The sequence below is a fragment of the Mixophyes fleayi genome, chromosome 11, assembly GCF_038048845.1.
Source record: "Mixophyes fleayi isolate aMixFle1 chromosome 11, aMixFle1.hap1, whole genome shotgun sequence".
Lineage (NCBI taxonomy): Eukaryota > Metazoa > Chordata > Amphibia > Anura > Limnodynastidae > Mixophyes > Mixophyes fleayi.
The window spans coordinates 92,551,271-92,565,309 of record NC_134412.1 but is presented as its reverse complement, the minus strand read 5'-3'; the positions used below and the strand labels follow the sequence as shown (position 1 = coordinate 92,565,309).

The following is a 14,039-nucleotide window of genomic DNA, read 5'->3' as shown; positions in this document are numbered from 1 at the left end:
TGCTGCCTTTTGCATCAAATGGGCGGGTCAAGATGTATGACGGCATTAATTGCATCAAGCCTCGATCTGCTGAGATGGGTGTGGCTTGATGATGCAATTTGTGTCATCACAGCAAGTCCCCACCCACTTGCAGACAAGCAGGCACTCTTCTAGCTTGGGAAGCGGGTTACAATAGACATTTGTGCTCAGCGGATGAGGAGCTCACGGAGTGGTGTACAGGACAGGGTGTTTGTACAAATCAACACACAAAAAACAGAGTCACATCCCTCATTGGAATACTTATTTTTTATTCGTAGTTGAGTTCTAGCTATTTCACATTGAGATTCGGCTGAGTAGCCATTATATATCTTATTTTACCAGCCCCCCAGGAAACAACGCCCCTGCGCACAGCGCAAAGGATTTTATTTTACAGTTAGAGTTCCCGAATTTCAGAGGCCAGTAACCAATTACCACCATAGAACAACCCGCATGCCCCAAATCATGATTGTAGAGGTCTCTTGACTATAAGGCTGCACAAGTGTAATACGCCTGCGGAAATGGAATTCTCAGCTGCTCCAGCTTTGTCCACAATCAATGTATACGTTGCTATGATCCTCTCTCTTTTATGGGATTCCAGTGCCATTCATCTTTCTATACAAGTGACAGGCTACTCTGATGGGAGCATGCAGGTAATCAGACATGTTCACTGGTTAGTGGATACAGTAACAATCTACCTCCCTCTTTTAACGCTACACCCTCTGCAGACTTGTGTGATTGTGCACAGCACTCGTACTACAACTCCCATGCTCCTCTATCACATGAAAAGGATTCGTGTTGGTCATGCAGTATGACAAATTGACGCAGCCATGGAAACTTTTAGCGATATAACTAGAAGAAAACTTGCAGGCAGCACCAGACGACTTAAAATTACCCTCCATGCATCTTGTAAACAGAATTCACATTCAACCGCTATTTAGTCTCTCTCACTCGCCGTTACCATACAGTGACCTTTCTGTACATCAAGAAAGTTTAAGATTCATAAAAATAGAGTTATTTCAGCAAAAAGCACAATAAGTAATAATATAGATTTAGATTTTTACTTTAGTACATCCTTTTTTAACTTAGAAGTAAAAAGAAAACTTAACAGAAGCAGTTAATGCCCAGACAACCGGCAACGGTGGAGTTATTATCCTACTGCATGAAAGCACCATCCGTACTGCACATAGTTACAGCAGCTTCTTGTACAACACAGGACTTCACTGTATTAACACCAGACGACAAATGCACACAGCTTAGAACCTCGGTGTACGCAAGATTCTACAACAGTCACTTATGGGGAAACCACTTCTCGGTCTGCAAGGCAATGTTACACCGAACTATTGCAAATGTTGAGGTTGTGAATTGCTCTTCCATATCGAGATGTGGAACCAGAGGTTTGGCTACGTAAATGAGGAATGGCACGAAGTTGACATTGGCAGCGATACAATCTGGAAAAATGCCTCTCAGAAAAACTGCTTCACGGTGTATGTCCGTCTCTTTTACTGGAGACATTGGAAGCACCAGTTCAACACTAAACTGTGCTATAAACTCACTGTGCAGGTGTGCGAGAAGTGAATATCCCACCATCACGCAAGTGTCAAAGCAGACTGGCTATTACAAGAAGTAACATTCATTTATATGTGCATGATTCTAGTGTATACAGCTACAGCCAGCACACGCATGACTCGAGTTCGAGCAGAGGAGGAGCCGCCTTGGGGAGGAACAGAGGCAAACTAAGGATTTCTAGAGGGGGGCTTCCAAATATTTGCTTGGGGAAGTATTGTGGCAGTACTTGTAAATGCAGATGTGCAGACATGGCGAGACAGAGGTAACCAAACAAATTAACGACAGAGAGACAAACATAAAGGAGAAATAGAGATAGAGGGAGATTACAGAGACAGACACACAGGAGACACACAAACACGGGGGGAGGAAGGAGTCGGGATTGGGTTGGGGGAAAAGTATAAGTCAAGGCCATGTGCTGCTCACTTGAGTAGAGGTGGGGGCGGGTTCCGTGCTGTTTAAACTTAATAGTTTAATAGGTAAATCGGCATGGAGCAGGGGATCCTATTCCCATCTCTAATTCTCCTACCTCTCTTTGTTCCCCTTTCAGCCTTTGTCTCCCACTCTATGTTGCTCTAAATCACTTAACTCACTCTCCATTCCCTCTCAGTCTTTTCTGTTACGCTGGTCCTGTCACTTTTCTCTTCTCACACGGTAGCTCTCTTCCCTTTCTATAGCGCAGGGACAGCAGCGACCTGACAGATCAGGTCATACAGGGCCATCACAGAAGATACTGAGCGCTGCAGTAATAAGCTGCCCTACCTTTACAACTGTGCTTTATTTTTAAAATAATATAATTAAAATATTTTTTTTAAAAAAGCCTTAAAAGATGGTGACAACTTGGAAGCCTCAGCTGAGCACTGGAGGTGGTGCTTTCAGCAAGGGGAGGGGGTCTGGGAAACTGGAAGCCCCCCCACTAAGTGCGCACCTTGGAAGCTGGTACTGGGAATAGAACAGGGTGAAATACAGTTACACGCCGTTAAGGATGGAAGGTCGTCTTGTCTGGCTCAGATGTGCATCATGTTTCCTGGCAGGAGCTCCCAAAGTGCGATACATATGCAACATGATCTTCCCCATTAACCAGAGTTGCGATGGAACTAGGAGACGTGCTCCAAAATTATACTCGTTACAAATCTATTTCCAACAGTGTAATGTTCATAGCAGAACATATTTCATTCTAATCTGTGAAACCCAAGTATCACACCTACAGCACGGGTGGGTTCTTCCCTGCCAATCATATAATAAAACTTATACCACACACTTGTGCCGTAATTTGAAAATGGCAGACCCATGAGTATACCATAAAATATACACAACTCAATGTTCCATCTCACTTTATGGGGCATCTATAGAACTGCTGAGGACAGGTCATTGGTTCTACGTAAACAGAGAATCAGCATCATCTCGAAAATTGTTTCTCTTCCTTTTTAATCTACAAATCCTTGTACCCACCAATAAGCTTTGCAGACTAGTTTATACATTTGGAACTTAGAATGTTTCAATTTTAAGTTCCACTTGAAGCATTTTCCAATAAATCAATAATGCTGTCTTCATTTCCTCTTTGCCTAAACGAAGTGTTCACATGACGCTTGGAAGATGCGGGAGAGAAAGTGGCGCCCACAAACACTGGCCATTAGATCCATAAGAAAAACCACAGGAACAGACATCTGCCACACTGATATTTTTTGTTTGCATATATTTAATGTACTTTTAAACTTTGACTGTCATATTAATCCCTTTGCTACTGGGGTGATCTTCTCGGCAGTGGAAGTTTGTACCGTCTGGGCTCATTTCCATTGTAGGGCAGAAAATTCTTTCAGTAGCTCTAATTATTCTGAGTGATAATTTGCTGTCTCCTGCAGGTCCAGCCCGACGAACAGAGAACACCAGAAACATTTTAAGAGCTACATAGTTTATACACAACATGCAAATAAGTGCCTTAATACTAATCAGCAGAGAGGTCTCTGCTACGGACAGGGGTCCATTCTGAAACACAAAATCCTATCCCCAAGACAGGGCTCGGTATGTGTGTTGGCATGCAGCATCCTCTTTTTGTTTTTTAGAATAAGTCCTCTCACCCAGATGTGTCAATACAATCCTCCTCCCTCCCTATCCCCAAATAGACAAAAAAAAATATCTGGGTATACAGCCAAGGACAGCAAGCGTTGAGATTGTGTTGCCACAAAAGCGAACCCAAAATAGCAGCATGATTATAAACAAGAGACAAACATAGGGTCACGTTCGGAGCTCCAGCATAAAATGAACCTCGGCACAGCCAGGAAGCTGTACAACAAACAGAGAGGGATGTAAAAGTAAGCCATGCAGAAGTGCAATATTAACTAGGGACAAGGAGCAGAACTAAAGCCAATCGTTTAACCAGTCACTTTGTGCCAATGTATCAATGTCATGGCTCAGACAATGGGGCAGGGTCCACGGGGTCTTACGCCAGGGATGTAAATGCTTAAAGGTGAAGTAAAAAAAGAATAAAGAAAAAAAAAAACAAGTAGAACAAAAAAACAATGTATTCTATGTATATATCTTAATAGAGTGATAAGGCAGGAGTGGCTCTATAACGGTTACAAAACTACCACTCATGATCCTCAGCAAAACTATGATGGCATAGGTGAATATAAAGGAATTCTTGCACTTGCTAAGTATTCATGCAAGGGGAATATAAGTTGCCATTAAAAGATTACATTGTGTATACAAAAGAAAAAAATATCTCTATATTTCATTCATACAATTATTCCCCACATCTAACCGAATAAACAATGCACAATGCAATATTTATATATACTTTAGCATTTTGCACGGCCATCATAAAAATAGATTTGATCTCTTTGGAATTTTCTACAGGGTCAGAGATGTAAGAATGACATTTTATTTTAAATGTGGAAAGCAATAAAGGAGAAAGCTTCAGCGTAATGAAGAAGATACCGGCTATGCGGGGTAGCGCGGGAAGGGGGATAAGTGTTAATTGTTCACAGAACCATGATAATAAATTATTATAAATACAGTAAGTCCAGTGGATCTGCATAACTGTCAGGTATGCGCAGTATCTCTGCCATTCCTACGATCTATGACAGCGCCTACACGTCATACTCATATCTACACTTCTCCTTCATGTAAAGACCAGCCAGGAAGGGGAGCAGCTGAATCCTCCAGCTATCTTTGGAATCGCAGTACTGCTTGCTAAACTTGGAAGAACATTGGGGTTACACGACGCAACGCTTAGTTAACTTGGCCTTGACCAGTTTCTTTCCACGGGTTGACAACAACAACTTGAAGTTCTACAGCAGACAGAGGAATGCGTCCGTGCCAATACTGGAATGCAGATCTGCTCTGAAGGGGCAATGTACTTTTATCAGAGTCCCGTATTACGCACCTGACGCCTCATCACACGGTACAGGCAGCCAGCTACCAAACATAGAATCGTTCTATCCTCATCTCCTCTAAGCAGATATATGGCAGTGTCAACCAAAGCCCGCTGGTTAACTAAAAGCCCTTTCTAAGGGTTCTGGCCATAGCCAGCTCTCTCCTGCGCTGCCAGCTTATCATAGTCTAGAGATTTCCATAGTTTCTAGCAGCATTCCCTTATATACTCAGAGATTTCCTTTTATCTAAACAGACACATTCATAGTTTGACAAACAGTCATTCGAAGGAACTTGCAGCAGCAGCTCCTGTAAGTATTGTCTCCCCCCCGGAGCTCCAAAATGCAATGAGGGACAGGCCAAGGACACGCAGAAATCGGGTAGAAATTTGTCCAACTAAAGACCTCTGTTTTATCAGCATTCACAAATGTATAAACTGGTCACATTGGTAGAATTTGTTTCTGGTGCAGGAAATGTCATATGCATTATGTCATTAACAAGCATAGAACAACTGCAGTGCTCACCAGGGAGATTTCTTTAGTCCCAAATTTGCATCTAAATTTGGCACCGAGTCAACGTCACATAATCATATTAACAGCATCCTGTTGGCATATTCTAACAACGTGGCTTGCCAGCTGCTTCTGGAACCAGAAGTTCAGGCATTCCCTTCTAGCCTCTGGCTGGCAGGGCATATTGGTACTTGTAGTTCCACAACAGCTGAAAAGCCACAGCTAAGCCTGTTCCAACGTGACCATCATTTCCCAATAACACTGCACACTTCGATCTGTCCCCCATTGTATTTAGGAAGAATCACCATTGATTAAACTCACCGAGGTTCAGAAACAAAAAAGGAAAATAAATAATACATTACTAGTCCTTACCACCAAACATTGGTGCGACAGGCTTCCTCCGAGACGATTTAAAGAGAGAAGAGCTGCAGGTACCGCAGCTTATTCCAAACAAGGAATTACATACATTTGAAAAGTAAGACAAATAAATCCCTAATATTCAAGCTTTAAATTACTCAAGAAAAAAAAAAAATTGTTATAAAAACTATCTTCTCCTACGTATATTGCTCCGTATAGGAGACAGGAGGCTTCTCTGATACTGCATTGTCCAGGTTTGTAGACCTATTGCTCGGTGGCAGCAAAGTCTTCACAGATAGGTCCACAAGGAGCTATTGCGCCTCTTGCTCCGTACTCCTCTTCTACTAGCTCTGGGGGTACCTCTCTTTGTCTCCTCAGCACCTATCCACTTGGGGCACCATGGTAGATCTCAGTGGTGCGTTAGAATGACATCGGCAAGGTATGCAGGTGTCGGAGGTAGAGCAATGGCGCAGAATTATACACTGGATTGAGAAAGGTCCTCGTTCCGAGGAAAAAGCTGCGCTATTCTTTCTTCAGAACAACAACGCTGAGAAAATAAGTCAGAAACACCATTCCCAGTATCTCCAGCAGCTGGAGGAAGGACGCCCCCCTCTGTACAGCTGCTCTCTGAAAATTCATTCTAGAATATAAATTTGTATTCATAGTATACATATATATATATATATATATATGTATCTACATATAAATCTTCTCTATACACATATTGCACACTATCTCCCGCCGGCCGCTTCAGGGACCTTCATTGGTACGGTTTGTCGTCCGACTCTGAGACAATATCCCGGGAAACAATTCCATTCTGAAGGTTTATCAAGGAATCTTTCATCTAGAGATGGAAATATAGATTTACATATTAGAGAAAGAGACAGGCAGAAACACAGACTCAGAGACTACGCGTCACACACACACAATGATCACAGGCTAGGTTCTCAAACCCACATTAAATAGGCTTCAATTTCATATGAATGTTTGGATCTTCTCTGTGTGGGTAAAACAAGAGAACAGACTGAGCGATTCCTCACGTACAAGTTACAGCTTTGTAATACCAAGCAACCAATAGGTGGCGCTATTCTACTGTAAACTATGGAGGATACTGTACATAAAAACAACTGGTACAAGCAATTAATATAGCAGCTTGCTTATATAGTTAATTCCAGATATGCAGTGAAATAAGGTTTGTCATGCAGAATAATGTATGTCAAATTGACAGAGCAATTTTTAATGAGTATTCCACTTCCTCTTCTTCACAAACAACCACAGCCACCCCTACAACTCTTAATGTGCAAAGTGGTTCTGATACAGGACAAAAAGCTTAAGTAAGAAAGCATGCTGTGATATCACTGGCAATAACCCTGTGTACGATTCCACTAATCTGCAGTCTGTATAAAACATGCCTGTGTCCTAGGAGACCAAATACACAAGTTCTGGCTACTGGAGAAACACCACTCTCTATGTCTGCGTTCCTTATTGAACAGAACATACAGCATACTGGACAGATTTAAGAATAAACATATCAGTTATATTATTGAACACAGTAAATCAGAAGCCTTGAGAAAAAGCTTAATCTATCCAATAAAAAATATAAAAATTGCTATGTTAAATAGGGCAATAAAAATGTTTATAAAAAAAATTGCATTGATGGTCTGTCCAAAGCTGAAGAATGCGTCAGCGTGTTCTGAGATCACATTTACTATACATAAATGCCCTTTATTGTGACCTCATTTATTGTGGCCGAACTGTGTCCAGAAGTACGAGCCTGGGAGTGGTCGCAAACTCCTGTTCTGTTCTCCAGGGAAGCAGTGTTTCCCATTTACATAGTATGTATCAGAATGGAAGAATTTGACTTATTACGGATTCAGAAATGACCTAATAAACCTTTAATGTGCGAGAAACATTTCACAAAAACAAGTGGTAGAAAACTTAACAGCTAACGGGTCTGATTCATCAAGAAACGCAATTTGCGTTTTTCAAAACCTGACGGAAATTGCACGCACGTATGCTGGTATTCAAGTACAAGAGAATCTCAAGAAATGTTTCCATTTAATTCTGGGTAGAAGTACGCTCTGGCTATACGGTAATTGCTGTATGCAGAAAAACAGTACAGACTGCAGGATATGCGAATCCATATGTGCAATATAAAGCCCTATCAGAACACACGGGAAGAAGAAAATACTAAATACAATGTTTTATATCAAATTAACACTTCAATACCAACATTAATAATAATAAAAAAAAAAGTTAAGTATATATCTACATCAAGATGTTCTAAACTCCCACTGCACATATAATGCAGTTTTTACAATTTATTACTTACAAACACATGTTGTAGCATGCATACGCAACAGACACCATATCACTCAGCACTTACACCTGCCCTGTAGATGGTGCAAGTGATACGTCTAAAAAACACGTACCTGAAAGATGACCAGAGCTTGAATTAGACTAATGTGCGTACGCTCAACCTCGCCCTTACTGTACATCGCCTACTTGCATACGCCCAGTACCCTCCCCTGTTCCGCCCTTCAAATCATAAGCAGTGGTAGCGTCATTTGTGTTTGAACTTTAATTGCATGCAGTTGCCTTTATTGGTGTACAGTCAGTTTCTGAGCACGTGCAGAAAACTTTCATGCGTAATACGGCACATAACAGGACTTACGTCGAAAATGAGTCAGGTGCAACTTGTATGCAAAAAAAATCATGTATTCTACTATTTCCATTGCAATGTGTGGACACTGAAGCCACTGGTTGGCCTATGGTTAATACATAACTCCACAGTACAAACAGCATGTCAGCTCAGTGTACTAAATACCCAGACACTATCATCATCATCATCATCATTTATTTATATAGCGCCACTAATTCCGCAGCGCTGTACAGAGAACTCATTCACATCAGTCCCTGCCCCATTGGAGCTCACAGTCTAAATTCCCTAACATACACACACACACTCACACACACACAGACAGAGAGGGAGAAACTAGGGTCAATTTTTTTTTTATTATTTATTTATTTTTTCTATTGCAGCCAATTAACCTACCAGTATGTTTTTGGAGTGTGGGAGGAAACCGGAGCACCCGGAGGAAACCCACGCAAACACAGGGAGAACATACAAACTCCACACAGATAAGGCCATGGTCGGGAATTGAACTCATGACCCCAATGCTGTGAGGCAGACGTGCTAACCACTACGCCACTGTGCTGCCCATTCACTATTCACAACCAGGGTATACAGCGCTGTGGAGCACTGTGGTGCTTTACAAATCTATGATAATAATAATAATCTGTCTGTGGATGCTGGAAGTCATTACTGCATTATAGACTCTATACTATTCATCACTATACAAAGACAATACAGAGAAACTAAGGTCAATTTGATAACAGCCAATAAACTAGTAGTATGTAGTAGTAACCTACCAGTATGTTTTTGGAGTGTGGGAAGAAACCGGAGCACCCGGAGGAAACCCACGCAAACACGGGGAGAACATACAAACTCCTCACAGATAAGGCCATGGTCGGGAATTGAACTCATGACCCCAGTGCTGTGAGGCAGAAGTACTAACCACTGGTGAACTTTCAGCCTTAATCACAACTGTTTACCACTGAAGTAACTGGACCATAAACTATATGGGGGGAATTCAATTAGCCGCAAAGTGTCTCACGGACGTTCCAGTGACGCTTCGCAGCAGAGATTTGAATAAAATTTAATCCAATTTTCCCTTGTGTCAGCAATGTGAGTGGCGCGATGTCTGTGCACCACATTGCCAGCTATTGAATTGCCCCCTATATGTTCTATTACAGTTCAGCATTTATCATGAACAAAGGTTATCTCTGTAACAGGTGCATTGAATATGCTGAATTGATGGTGTATTTTCTCCATACCTGGTCCAATAACATCACGGATGACTTGATGATCTGCCTCCACTTCTGCAGCTCGGTGTCGTGGTGTTTCTGCTGAGACTCTAACAGCTCCGTCCATTCAGCTTCTGACTGTGGGAGGGGACTGGACACGAGAGAACAAGGTTAGTATGGGTTGTGGAATGGGACCCGTCCCCCAGATTTCACCCCTTTGTATATACCTCTCCTGTAGTCGGAGCCCCTGCCATGTGGTGAGGACTTGGGTGCTGTATTCCAACATCCACAGCTTGTAGAAGAGCATCATATTCAGCATGACCAGCAGCACCAGCCTATAGGAACACAGAGAAGGTGTGAGAGGGGACTGGCTCTAGATCACTGGACAACTACTTGGGCTGCAAATCAATGAAATAACAACCAACCGCTTCAGTGCTTCTATAATAACAATGGTTCAATTAACCCATAACAGCAATCAGATATTACCTTTGATTAATGACAGGTGAATCAGGTAATGTAAATAAATGCTCTGACTGATTGCTATTAGTTACAGCAGAACTGTGATATTAGCGGAGGTGAGTTTTGCTTCTAAATGACATATGTCTTGGTCTTACACTGTACCATCCAGTAATCAGTGAGTGAGTAATTAGGGGAAGGGCCTAAGGCAAACCATCTATCTGGGGAACAATGACTAAAGGCCGTTCTGTTTTATGATGGGGTGGAGGAGAGATAATGCTTACTAATATCTGTGGTATAACAGAGCGAATGTGCAGGTACAGATGGATGACAGAGCAGGAACAAGGAAATGTAAATTATATTCTACTTTCCACTGTTCCTGCTCGGAAAACCGCTTGTTTGTTATTCTGCAGAAACCTCTCCGTTCCCTTGATAAAAAACAGAGTATAGGGGAGACAGGAAGAGTCTATATGCACACAAATATACTGATACTGTATACGGACTAAAGTAACCAATGTCCTACACTAAGAAATGCAGATCTGTCACAGCCGCACAGTCCAAAGGACAGAGAATAATGAACCGAGACCATCAGGGCCTATCACGCCGCCAGGCCACACCCCGCCGTGGTTACACAATTATACACACACACACTCACACAGGTATAACTAGTATATAACGTACACGCAGCTGATCACCAGAAGGAGCTTAGAGATGCTGTGCAGGGGACTGTGCTTCTCCTCAGGAACGTGTCTTGTCTGTGTGGATCCTAGAAGGAAGCAAATAAAAGTTTTACTAAACGAGACGATAAACTTTAAGGGAGCGCAGGAAAAGATACAGACTAAATAAATAGTAAACCCCCCCAAAATTTCTGAAAACAGTAATTTGGAAATCTTTTCACACACGCTATTGCTTTTGGCGATTTTAACACATAAGAATATAATTATAAATATCATAATATAATTTTAACTACCACCAAACTAGCAAAATGCTACCAGTCTTATTTTGTGTGGAAACCAGCAACCGTTTTCTGGCTTTGTAAAATATGTCCTTGCTGAATGGAGAGCAGACTGCAGTGACGGCTCTGTGTGCAATGATTGTGCCAGAAAACTACATCTACCTTTATGCATTGCAGCAGCACTAAACAGTATCTGGAACGTCCCAGTAATATCATCCCCAAACTGTGCGGAGTCTAGTTGGATCAGCTCTGGTTGAAGTGCTGGCTGCACTGAAGCTGACTACTATGAAGAAGGACCCGAGAATGAAGTATGAAATGAGAGGGGGCAGGTCAGACAATCCTAAATCTTTATAGCGGTTCCCCAGAAACAGAACGACTCCACAAGTGGCCAACAGTGGCATTATCTCCTAAGCTAAAGCACACAGGTACAGCTAGGGATTCAACTCAGAACAATCACTAAAAAGCAACATTTCTTGTTTGTCGTCTTGAAACTCAGTTTTTTTGTTTGTGCTGTGTCCGGCATTTGTAGATATACCTCTGCCTAATCCCTATCCCCATGCTAAGAGATAATTAATGCATTTGCTCCAGGCCTCACAAAGTAATGACTACGTACATTTCTAAGCCACGTTCAAAATACTTCTGACATGATTGAAAAACAGTATTTTAGAACATGACGCAACAAGGATTGAAAAAAGAAAAAGGAAGATGTAATGACTTTTCCAGAACACTTTCCACCTTTAGCGTGTGAAAGACTGCCTGTAAAGCTTCCCATGTTCTAAGATGGAGCATAGAGCAGAACTGAAGCAGCAAAGATGGGGGACAGGAATAAAAACACATCCTGACTCATTAAAGGGCCCCTAAACCTATCGGCTGCTCTATAGAAAGAGGTGACTTATACCGTACACAAAGACATATGTAAAGGCTTCAGCAGCTTATCAGAACCCTTAGGAAGATACATGATATTTATATGACTTGAGTTTTGATCATACTGAAGTATTTCACACACATATGTGGCTCTTTCCATCTGACAAATCCTAGACACCTCTCTGTTTAAGCCTGAAGTTCTATTCGTGACCACACCATGGTATAACTAAACAGATACCCATGAGGATTTCATAGCAACGCACCACCCATGAAAAGCACAGTGTGGTTAGAGAGGGGATTTATTGGGGACAAAATGAATCTTATGGAAATTTTAAGAACATCAGTTATCAACCAAACACCGAACCACGAGTCACAAAGATGATTCACAGGCGCAATTTGGAACCTGGCTGAATAAATGATTAGAAGCCCTGGACTCTTGTATCAGAGCCGTAACTTAGAATTCTAGCGCCTGGAGCGAGAAAAACAAATGCCCCCCCCCCCCCCCCCCCCCCAGTCCTCAATTTTAACCAAATTAACCTAAAATATTCCTAAATTGCGCCCCACTTCAGCGTTGGGCCCTGGGCGGGCGCCCCTGTCGCACAGCCCTAGTTCCGACCCTGTCTTGTATCTTGTAATACAATAAGGACATTAGAGGAGACTGACAGGAGACAGGCTAGGACTGGGGAAAGCTGGGACTAAAAATAGGGTGGTCAGAAGAAATTAGACTTGAGAAGATAAAGGCAGATGATTGACAAAGCGTGTGGTATAATGTGTTGGGCACTGCTGGGTATAAGGTGTTGGGCACTGCTGGGCATAATATTCTGATTATTAGGAATTTACATTATATTACCGAACATTTTGGACAAATATGTGAGGTGTGATTAGCAGTTTGCACCTTTAGTATACTGTGCCGCACATGAATGGATATACACAAACCCCATTAACGTCACAACAACCAATTTGCATTGCCCCACCCACCAACGTGCATGGCCATAACATATCAAGCGGTTCACAAACTTTTCTTTACAAAATTTCTAGATAATAACTTTTGTGCCTCTGACCATACAATCAGAGGAACGCATCCAGGCCTGCTGTACATACAATGTTAGACAGCGTAGTTTACATCATGGCGCTGGAATTTTTACATACATGTTTGTGACATGACACAAGATGCATTATCGCATTATATTATTATGTTTAATAGTTTCATACTGCCAGGAAGTGTTATTTGTAAAACATTTTGATTATTAAGTAACTCCAAGAAACATCTCCCTCTAAGTGGCATCTAGCACTAGACAGTTAGATTCCTCTGACCTGCTACATGTCTGACGCGGTGCTGCCTCTCCTCATCGGTTGGTGTGGTGACCGGGCTCAGAACCTCCTGTAAATGCGGAATGCGCAGATGAGCATGGGGGCGCTTCCTGCGTCGTGTGGAGGTGATCTTGGAGCTCTTGTCTTTGGGGGACTGCCGGTGAAGGTCAGACAGGTATGCAGTCTCTGCTTTGGTCAGTTCATTCTCTGAAAACAGAATGGGAAACCCCAGTTACCTTACCCATAACTATACACTAATGGCATTGTACTAATTATTACCCCTGGCTTGCTAAACTAAAACTCACAGGTGGGAATTCAATTGGCCGCGTTACTGCCGAAAGTAACGCTGCCTGCGTTCTATTACCATTAATATGGTCATTATAACCCGGATTTCTGCTCAGGGGCAGCGTTAAAAATTATTGTGCTACAGTAATGTAACGCACTATTACCGTAGTAACGGTAATAGTGTACTGGCAGCTTTACTTTCGGCAGTAACGCCACCAATTGAATTAACCCCACAGAATCCTCAGGAAGTTTATACTGGATATAAAATACATAATTCTGAAGTGTATCTGTCCCCTATACACTGTGGAGGCAGACGCTGATCCTCTATACATGATGATGCATTATCTCCCCAGGAAGCACTGCCATCACGAAGGCATGAGGTACTTTACTGATTCTCAATGTTCATGATAATGCAGCCTATCCAGTCGCTGGGAACCAGCGACATCCCTCAGGCATGAGAATGCAGCCTATCCAGTTGTTGG

At 42.2% G+C, this 14,039-nt stretch overlaps 1 protein-coding gene across 11 annotated transcripts in view; it reads right to left on the bottom strand.

Annotated features, from left to right (window-relative positions):
* Positions 1–267: 267 nt before the first annotated feature.
* The window catches only part of GRAMD1B (GRAM domain containing 1B), a 301,019-nt gene continuing 287,247 nt past the window's right edge, over positions 268–14,039 (bottom strand). For all 11 annotated transcript variants that reach the window (XM_075190311.1, XM_075190312.1, XM_075190313.1 and 8 more), the window contains 5 exons: positions 13,276–13,479; positions 10,824–10,908; positions 9,914–10,021; positions 9,717–9,837; positions 268–6,663 (listed from right to left, as the gene is read on the bottom strand). In XM_075190311.1, the coding sequence (XP_075046412.1) occupies positions 6,580–6,663; positions 9,717–9,837; positions 9,914–10,021; positions 10,824–10,908; positions 13,276–13,479 (602 nt within the window). In that variant the 3' untranslated portion in view covers positions 268–6,579. The remainder of the gene's footprint in view (positions 6,664–9,716; positions 9,838–9,913; positions 10,022–10,823; positions 10,909–13,275; positions 13,480–14,039) is intronic.